The sequence below is a fragment of the Seriola dumerili genome, unplaced genomic scaffold (assembly GCF_002260705.1).
Source record: "Seriola dumerili isolate Sdu_G_001 unplaced genomic scaffold, Sdu_1.0 BDQW01001191.1, whole genome shotgun sequence".
Taxonomy (NCBI): domain Eukaryota; kingdom Metazoa; phylum Chordata; class Actinopteri; order Carangiformes; family Carangidae; genus Seriola; species Seriola dumerili.
Window position 1 is genome coordinate 593,340 of NW_019175446.1, and position 10,654 is coordinate 603,993.

Below are 10,654 nucleotides of genomic sequence, written 5' to 3' on the forward strand. Positions count from 1 at the left end.
GGCATAAAAAGTCATAAAAAAGTCATAGTATAGTAAGGCATAAAAAGTCATAAAAAAGTCATAGTATAGTAAGGCATAAAAAGTTATAAAAACGTCATAGTATAGTAAGGCATAAAAAGTCATAACAAAGTCATAATATAGAAAGGCATAAAAAGTCATAAAAAGTCATAGTATAGTAAGGCATAAAAAGTCATAAAAAGTCATAGTATAGTAAGGCAAAAAAAGTAATAAAAAAGTCAGTATAGTAAGGCATAAAAAGTCATAAAAAAGTCATAGTATAGTAAGGTTTAAAAAGTCATAAAAAAGTCATAGTATAGTAAGGCATAAAAAGTCATAAAAAAGTCATAGTATAGTAAGGCATAAAAAGTTATAAAAACGTCATAGTATAGTAAGGCATAAAAAGTCATAACAAAGTCATAATATAGAAAGGCATAAAAAGTCATAAAAAGTCATAGTATAGTAAGGCATAAAAAGTCATAAAAACGTCATAGTATAGTAAGGCACAAAAAGTCATAAAAACGACATAGTATTATGTTTTTGTCAGAACTGATGTTTGACCCCAGAGCAGAGAAAGAACACAAAACACACCAGCAATAACTGTGTAAGGGAGTTTATTGGGGATAGGGTAATGGTGATGGTGATTTTGGAGAAGGAGTGGGTCCGGGGAGTCTATATGTCTGGTGAGAACATAACACAGGAGTATGGAGGACACTGGAGTCCAGGGGCAGCTGGGCTAAACACTCTGGAAACACAAGGGACGGCTGGAGACCAAACGCAGGTGGGTGGTGTGGTGTGGCAATGGCTGAGTGTGGCATGATCAACAGCCCACCAATCAGAAAGTCTTCCGGAGCACAGGAGACCAAAAAGTTACTACAGACAAAACATTGGGACGATCACTGAATCACAAGATAACTCTGTAGTCACATAAACTAATCAGAGCAGCCAAGAGAGTAACTACCGCTGTGAAGAGCGGAACAATCTGTCAACGAATGGATGGATGACCGGGATAGATATACTGCAGATGATAAGTGATAGATTGCAGGTGCGTTGGTGAGCTACTGTCCAGACCACGCCACCGCTGAGTCACCTGATATCAGGGGAAGCAAACAGACACACACACATACACAGGGGAGGGGAGACGAAAAGGGAAAACACTGCAGGACTGTGAAACATAGTCTGGCATGGCATAAAAACGTCATAGTATATTTAGGCGTTAAAAGTCAAATACGACATAGTATAGTAAGGCATGAAAAGGTAAAAAACCTTCATAGCATAGTAAGGCATCAAAACGTCATAGTATAGTAAGGCACAAAAAGTCATAAAAACGACATAGTATAGTAAGGCATAAAAAGTCATAAAAACAACATAGTATAGTAAGGCATCAAAACGTCATAGTATAGTAAGGCATTAAAAGGCATGAAAATGTCATACTATAGTATGGCATAAAAAGCCATAAAAACGTCAAAGTATAGTAAGGCATCAAAATGTCATAGTATACTAAGGCATTAAAAGTAATAAAAACATGATAGTATATTAAGGCATAAAAACGTCAAAGTATAGTAAGGCATCAAAATGTCATAGTATACTAAGGCATTAAAAGTAATAAAAACATGATAGGATATTAAGGCATAAAAACGTCATAGTATAGTAAGGCATAAAAAGGCATAAAAACGACATAGTATAGTAAGGCATAAAAAGGCATAAAAACGACATAGTATAGTAAGGCATAAAAAGGCATAAAAACGACATAGTATAGTAAGGCATAAAAAGGCATAAAAACGACATAGTATAGTAAGGCATAAAAAGGCATAAAAACGACATAGTATAGTAAGGCATAAAAAGGCATAAAAACGACATAGTATAGTAAGGCATAAAAAGGCATAAAAACGACATAGTATAGTAAGGCATAAAAAGGCATAAAAACGACATAGTATAGTAAGGCATAAAAAGGCATAAAAACGACATAGTATAGTAAGGCATAAAAAGGCATAAAAACGACATAGTATAGTAAGGCATAAAAAGGCATAAAAACGACATAGTATAGTAAGGCATAAAAAGGCATAAAAACGACATAGTATAGTAAGGCATAAAAAGGCATAAAAACGACATAGTATAGTAAGGCATAAAAAGGCATAAAAACGACATAGTATAGTAAGGCATAAAAAGGCATAAAAACGACATAGTATAGTAAGGCATAAAAAGGCATAAAAACGACATAGTATAGTAAGGCATAAAAAGGCATAAAAACGACATAGTATAGTAAGGCATAAAAAGGCATAAAAACGACATAGTATAGTAAGGCATAAAAAGGCATAAAAACGACATAGTATAGTAAGGCATAAAAAGGCATAAAAACGACATAGTATAGTAAGGCATAAAAAGGCATAAAAACGACATAGTATAGTAAGGCATAAAAAGGCATAAAAACGACATAGTATAGTAAGGCATAAAAAGGCATAAAAACGACATAGTATAGTAAGGCATAAAAAGGCATAAAAACGACATAGTATAGTAAGGCATAAAAAGGCATAAAAACGACATAGTATAGTAAGGCATAAAAAGGCATAAAAACGACATAGTATAGTAAGGCATAAAAAGGCATAAAAACATCATAGTATAGTAAGGCATGAAAACGTCATAGTATAGTAAGGCATAAAAACGCATAAAAACGACACAGTATAGTATGGCATAAAAACGCATAAAAACGACATAGTATAGTAAGGCATAAAAACATGATACTATAGTAAGAAATAAAAATGGTTAAAAAAGTCATAGTATAGTAAGGCATAAAAAGTCATAAAAACAACATAGTATAGTAAGGCATAAAAAGGCATGAAAACGTCATAGTATAGTAAGGCATAAAAAGACATAAAAACGTCATAGTATAGTAAGGCATAAAAAGTCTCAGTATAGTAAGGCATAAAAAGGCATAAAAAAGTCATAGTATAGTAAGGCATAAAAAGGCATGAAAACATCATAGTATAGTAAGGCATGAAAACGTCATAGTATAGTAAGACATTAAAAGACATAAAAACGTCATAGTATTGTAAGGCATAAAAAGTCATAAAAAAGTCATAGTATAGTAAGGCATAAAAAAACATGATACTATAGTAAGGCATAAAAATGGTTAAAAAAGTCATAGTATAGTTAGGCATGAAAACGTCATAGTATAGTAAGGCATAAAAAGTCTCAGTATAGTAAGGCATAAAAAGGCATAAAAAGTCATCGTATAGTAAGGCATAAAAAGGCATAAAAACATCATAGTATAGTAAGGCATGAAAACATCATAGTATAGTAAGGCATAAAAAGTCATAAAAACGACATAGTATAGTAAGGCATAAAAACGCATAAAAACGACATAGTATAGTAAGGCATAAAAACATGATACTGTAGTAAGGCATAAAAATGGCTAAAAAAGTCATAGTATAGTAGGGCATAAAAAGGCATAAAAACGACATAGTATAGTAAGGCATAAAAACGCATAAAAACGACATAGTATAGTAAGGCATAAAAACGCATAAAAACGACATAGTATAGTAAGGCATAAAAACGCATAAAAACGACATAGTATAGTAAGGCATAAAAACGCATAAAAACGACATAGTATAGTAAGGCATAAAAACGCATAAAAACGACATAGTATAGTAAGGCATAAAAACGCATAAAAACGACATAGTATAGTAAGGCATAAAAACGCATAAAAACGACATAGTATAGTAAGGCATAAAAACGCATAAAAACGACATAGTATAGTAAGGCATAAAAACATGATACTGTAGTAAGGCATAAAAATGGCTAAAAAAGTCATAGTATAGTTAGGCATGAAAATGTCATAGTATAGTAAGGCATAAAAAGACATAAAAAGGCATAAATCTGTCATAGTATATTAAGGCATAGAAAGTCATAAAAATGTCATAGTATATTAAGGCATAAAAAGGTATAAAAAGTCACAGTATAGTGAGGCATAAAAACGTCATAGTATAGCGAGACATAAAAATGTCTTATTATACATGTCCCTACCATCCATATGGAAACCTATGCCCTTGTTTTTGTTTGGTTTTTTTTTTTGGTAGGAACAGTAATATTTTAAATGTGCAAGATTTAGCCTAAAGTCTATTTTTAACATGTTCCTGAACATATGTCATAAAGTCACACTAAAAAAGAATATTAGAAACACATACATATTCTGAATCTGCTTGTTTTAACACATAATTTCAGTAATTAGCCTACATGATGCTAACACTGAGTCAACCTTTCAAATCCAAGATGCCATGTCTATTAAAGCCACATATCAATAAATAGAAACCCCCATTAGAACTTATGATAAATACATCTTAGTGGGAGTGAATAATGTTTGGCTGAGTATAGTTTTGTTTTCTTTTTTTTTAAACAAGCGAAATATACACAGTTAGTTTATGAGCTAATGTAGCTACAGGCACATCAGCCCTACTTTAAATTCTTCCTCCATAAAGGTTAACATGTTTTATTTCTGTTGTGTTGCTGTTGAATAGTACATGTTTATACTGAGAGGTGTTTCTAATATTTTGTCTACTCTCATTTAAATAAAAAGGGCGTTTTGCTTTTACGCCACAAGATGTCGCCACAGAGTCTTTGTGCCACTGTCCTGTGACTGATGGGACTTAGATACAGATGTGTCGGTCCTCATAAACGAGTCCACACAGACACAGTGACTGAGCAGAGGGTCCTCACAGTGAGATGACGAGATACAGGGAAACAGTTGGCATCGGTTTGTGTGTTACAGCCCATAAATATTGTGTTAATGACCAGTTCAGCTCGTGAAATTTACACAGATACCCTGCCCTGTGTGTCTGTGTGTGTGTGTGTGTGTGTGTGTGTGTGTGTGTGTGTGTGTGTGTGTGTGTGTGTGTGTGTCAGATGTGTGTTTGGCCCAGCACCTCTGCGTTGTCTGACTTTGTTTCATGCAGTTATGATTCATGATACCTTAAATTACACGTTATATTATTGTCCACTGCACTGCCAAGACTTTAAGGGGATCAAGATGAGAGAGGGGGGCATTATGTGAAAACAACCTCAGCTCTTTGAAGCCTCTTCAACTTCTCCCAATGAAAAACACACTCAGCTTTTTTTTTTATTTTATCACTCTCTGAATCATGCGATCGGCCTCAAGTTTTCACTGAGATAAGAAAACATTTCAACTGAAGTAGCCCGTAACAGCTTCATCCAACCCTGTTTCTGACCTGCGCGGATGTAGGTTCATTTATCCTGAATGATCCACTGAGATCCCCCAGGCCTGTTTAGTTCCTGCCAAATGATGTTATTACACCAAGCCCTCGGTGGCTGCTCACTCTCCCACTTATTCATCTGCGATACAAAACAAATAAGATCTCCACAATGGCCGTTTTTGTTAGATAGCAGATTTATTGTTGCTCAAATGTGTGCGTAATGTGTCCTCTGGATCAAGAGAGGCTTTATTGATTTGAACGGTTCCATGTTTCGCCTGTTTTATAAAAAGAAGAGAAGAAAAACACCTTAAACTGAGCCCCAGATTTAATGTTGCATAGCTTTCATGACGGGAGGTCCTATAAAATTACCAGAAATAAAAATTGGAGGCCATATCTGCAAATGTAACATCGGGAAACATTCAGTACCAGCTGCACGAGCGAAGGGAAATTTGGTCCATTATCTGGGAATGTCGTGTCCATCATCGGCCCCGGTGCCGTTTGTCCCCAGAAACGACTCTCAACACGTGGCTCTGCAGGTTCTGGCGTCAGATGATCTCGCCTTAGTGCCTTACCTTCAGCTTTTGTAGTGATTTGACGCTCCTGCTCCGGCCTTATTGAAACCACACAGCGCGCGCGGGCCTGTTTCCAATCTGAAGACATGCGTGATGAATTTGGCAAATCATCTGCAGCTTTGCTGGTACCGTATAGCCCACCCAGCCCGGACCCAGTCCCCCTCTGCCCCGAGGTATCAATACGATTAGAGGCAGGAAATGTGGGAATCCCCAACAAAGGGCTCCATCATTAAACACAAACAACCAGAGGCCTCCCAACAATACCAAAAGCGCCCTCCTCTCCTCACTTCTCTTTTATGTCCCAGCAAGTGAAAATCTATTACTTTCATCCCAATATCACCATCCTACTTTCAGTTGCCATTTATTAAAGCAGATAATCTGACGGGGTTATGGCGGACCGGACTCTGATAAGTCTGAGCTCAAGTGGAGAACAGAGAGTGTAGAGTTTCTGCCTCAGTAATCTCAGGTTATGCAGACTGCAGATTAAATATTATTCCTTCTCCATTTCACACATGGTGATATTTATCAATATGTCTCTCAGGGAAACTGAAGCATGAGTGCAACCTCTGGAGGTTTTTGCAAAGGGAACACAGTCTACCTCTAAACAGTTTATTCAAAAGGAGCCACAGCGCAGGGCAGGCAACAAATTATTATTTTCACAGCAGCATAAAATCAGTCATTGCAGTTTTATCCTTCGTCTGAAAACATGTAATTGTGCGTCAAGTGTGTGCGTAAAGTGCGGCTGCAGCAGCCTTCCAGAGGGATTAAGGCTTTAGCCCCTACCTCACGTAGAGAAGTGTTTGGGGATTTTCCCCCTCGGAGTTTAAATTCAGGGTCTGATGTCCCCACAGAGCCTATCAGCTTAAAAATCTAAATATGTGTTTATCGTGTCTTTTATTATCACTTTGCACCGCTGCACATTTAGATCGCCTTAGATGCCTGTGTTTGTTTCTTTGTGCAGGTTTCCCCTTCTTGTTTTTTTAAGAAGAAAAAAGAAACACATTTCAATAATTGTTTAAATTTCTTCTGGTTTTTAAAAAAAATCTTCTTCTGAAGTCTTCTGAATCCTTTCTGGAAAATAATAATAAAAATAAAAAAGTTATATCTCAGGAACAGCCGCCATAAATGTTGTGGACCACATTTTTCCGAATGATTATGGCGCTTTTTTGACTTATAGTCCAACTATAAACTATCCTGGTGTTTATTTTACTCATATTGTTCAAATTGAGCATTTCAACACGACTCTGAAATTATCCTAATGAGGAAAAATGTTTATTCCTCTCCAAAAAAATCTCCCTTTGTTTTCCTGTTCATTAGGATGTTTTTAGTGGACGGATCTCTGACGTCCGCGTCCACTTGGCACTGATGCGCTGATGATGAGAGTGCACTGGGAGGCTGGTATAGGCCTTCTTGGTACCCGTTGCGTCGTTTCCATTGGTCAGAATCTTCTTCCTCGTGCCTCGACGTGACATCACATCCACCCGACCCGCAGGAAAGCAACGGAGATTACAGATGATGCTGGACATCTCGGAGGACGCACACACTTTTACGCTTTACGCACGATCCCTCGCTGACCGCTCTTTTGCGCTTTAAGGTACTAAAATAAAGGATATCAGCGCGGATGCTTTGCGGTTTGGAGAGTCTGTTTCCTGAGAAGTAGGAGGAGGATTGTTGCTCGGATTTCTCACCGTTTTGTGAATGGAGATGAGTCGCGCGTAAAAATCTGTTCGTCGCTTTAAAGAGAAGAGCTGTCACTGTCCCACCTGTTGGCAGGTGGTGTTGGCTTTACCCGCGGGCATCTACTATGACATTGGGTTTGGAAATCATGGAGGATATTGTTATCGACGTGGTGGGGGAAGGACTCAAAGATAACGGAGAGGAGCAACTTTTACCTTCGGATGAGTCGCGGAGCGAGCAGGACCGCGGCACGGAGACTTCCAGCAGCCAGAGTAAAGACCGGGACACTTACAGCCCAGAACCGGCGTGTGCAACTCCTGCTAAAGCCAAAGGTCCCACGTCGGTGAAGCCTCCATACTCATACATCGCTCTGATAACGATGGCCATACTGCAGAGTCCAAAGAAGCGGCTCACCCTCAGCGAGATCTGTGACTTTATCAGCCACCGCTTCGTTTATTACCGGGAGAAATTCCCCGCCTGGCAGAACTCTATCAGACACAATCTGTCGCTCAATGACTGCTTTGTAAAGATGCCCAGAGAGCCCGGGAACCCCGGGAAGGGCAACTACTGGACTCTGGATCCAAACTCCTCGGACATGTTTGAGAACGGGAGTTTTCTGCGGAGGAGGAAGCGCTTCAAGCGGCAGCATTTCCGCTTCGACCCGCTCAAGGAGCAGCACCTGGAGCCCAGCGGACTGCACGGCTTCCCGCACGGCGCCTACGGGCTCGGCACAGCGGCTCTGCAGCTGCCCAGTCTGGAGATTTACCCCTACCTCCATCACCACGCGCCCTCACCGTGCGGTCCCGCCACCATCCCACCTGTCAGCAGCATCCTACCGGCTCTGTCCAGCTTCTTCTCCCGCGGCGCACTCACAGCCAAAGCCTTCCTCCATTCGCAGCCCGGCATCGAAGCTTTCTCCCCGGCCCAGTGCACCGCGTACTCCTCTCCTCTGACCTCCAGCGCTGCCTACGCCTCCCCGGCGCTCTTCCACCCGGCGGCGGCTCCGCACTTCCTCAGTTTACACCAGGAGTATCAGAAACTACAGACTCATCGTGGCACCGTGGACCTGGTCAAACACATCAACACTGCAAACAATGAGTAATCACGTTAAAGACACTTTGAACTCGTGTTTTCTCAGGTAACAGAGACAATCTACACAGAAGCTCCGTTTCTGGAGGTTGGATGAATCTGTTTTAAGGAATGTTGTAGATATGTTACAAACTCTCCCTCCTTCCTTCCCGTTATGGCAAAAAAAAAAACAAACAAAAAAAAACAACCTTTTATCAGGCGCCTTTTTAAAAACTGATCTTGAACTATCATCTTTTGTTTAAATATTTAAATGACGAGTTTCCTTTACTTTTTTCTGGAAAGAAATAAAAGTGAATATTTAAACTTTGCGTTCAGTTGTATTTTCTACAGATCCATGTGGTCACGTGAAGCTTTTCATTCAGCTCATTGATGACCTTGAAATAATAATTTAAATGAATAAATAAAAACACAGAGTTTAGGTTTAAAGCTACACTCTTTGTTTTTATGTCTTGTGTTCTGTTGCTTTAAATTTCAGTTCCTGTGTTTTGACTCTTGCGCTGATTTCACTTCAGGCCCTGACTCTGACTCGCAGTGATGACAGTTACATAAAATAAAATAATTGTATTAGATGTTAAAGTGTTGCATTGAAAATGCTGAAAATTAAATTTGCCATTAAAATAAGCTGCAGGTGCATTACAGAGCGTTTCTGCTTCACTTCTAAAATAATCAGAAAGACAAAACAAATATTACACACATTCAAAATACTCGGTGGTTGGTATTTTCAGCAAGTCAGTAATTTGCGTAATTGTATTTTATTAGCTAGTTATTTAATATATTGTGACAATAAAATAAAACAGCTTGTAAAATAATGAATTTAATGTTTAAAAGAGGTGATGGAGAAGAAGCAGCTTTTCACACCGTGAGTCCTGGAGCGTCAAGGTCAGAGTCAGTCCGGAGGCTCCAGGATTATTAACGCTTCTATTAACGCCTGCAGTTACAGATAAACAGGAACAATGACAGTTTCCATGATCAACATCTGCCAGCAGCTGGTGAATTTCAGCCTAGAAGAACCATTTAGCTTTAAAGCGCACAGGCATGCCATGTGTGTGTGTGTGTGTGTGTGTGTGTGTGTGTGTGTGTGTGTGTGTGTGTGCTGTTCATGGCTATAACTCTGAAAAAATACATGCATATAATTGCCTTATTTTGCAGGGCCACACACACATACACACACACACACACACACCACCACAACACACACACACAAACACACACACACACACATGCACAGACAGACACATCTTGTTCCCGCGAGGAAATCTGTACAACACATTTTCATGAGATAAGTTCAGTCTTGAAGCCGCTTTGCTCCTAAAGTCTCCACAGAGGAGCTGGACCTGCAGGTGGATCACTGGTTATCTGGGATTATTATATTATTATTATTATTATTGTTGTTGTTGTTATTATTAAAGAGGAAGTTCAGACCAGAATATGTTGGTTGAAAGTTTTCTCTAAATCTGTTTTTGTCTTCTTAAAAAGTCTCATTTGAGCTTTAAACTCTGAATTTTAAAGATGGAACTTCCCAGTTAAAATCACACACTTTTGCTTTTTACAGTGAATTTTGGCAGCCAATGGAAAGTCAGTTTATTCTGTTAAAAAAAAAAAAAAAAAAAAAATCCAACAGTTCATCATCACAATCATAAAATTTTTATGTGGAATTAACATTTTACAGTCTGACTGCGAACAGGTTGTTTGTTCTGTTTACAGACTGTTGTATTAATGTAAAACTGGTGTTTTGGCTGAAACTCAACACGATTAAATCAAGATCATAATCTACAATTAAACCCAAAACAAATAAGTTCATCTTTGTGCTTGAGCGGAGCCGGAGTGATTAGGACACATGCAGGACGAATCAGTGAACATATATTGAGTGTGATCAGTAAATCTATCCCAAAACTTTCCACCCGTTCCTCCACGCTACTAATTCACATTATCTGATTTATTTTTCCTTTCTTTTTCATTTAAGTGCAGGCAGCGCTGCTCTGCAGTGAGAATGACAGTAGTAAAATAATTCTAGGTTTCAGAGCATGGAAGTATTTATTTAATTCTATTCTGAGTCTGGTTTAGATGGATTACCATGCTGAAGCTCTTGGACGGGGCTGATGGATCACACCG

The 10,654-nt window shown here is 38.7% G+C and overlaps 1 protein-coding gene across 1 annotated transcript; it reads left to right on the forward strand.

Annotated features, from left to right (window-relative positions):
* Window positions 1-7,580: 7,580 nt before the first annotated feature.
* Window positions 7,581-8,555, forward strand: LOC111238079 (forkhead box protein D3-like). The gene has a single exon (XM_022767477.1). It carries the CDS (start codon window positions 7,581-7,583, stop codon window positions 8,553-8,555), a length of 975 nt encoding a protein of 324 aa, XP_022623198.1.
* The last annotated feature ends 2,099 nt before the right edge of the window (window positions 8,556-10,654 follow it).

Excerpts from the sequence above, each read along its gene's own strand:
- LOC111238079 (XM_022767477.1), top strand. The coding sequence starts at position 7,581 with ATGACATTGGGTTTGGAAATCATGGAGGATATTGTTATCGACGTGGTG.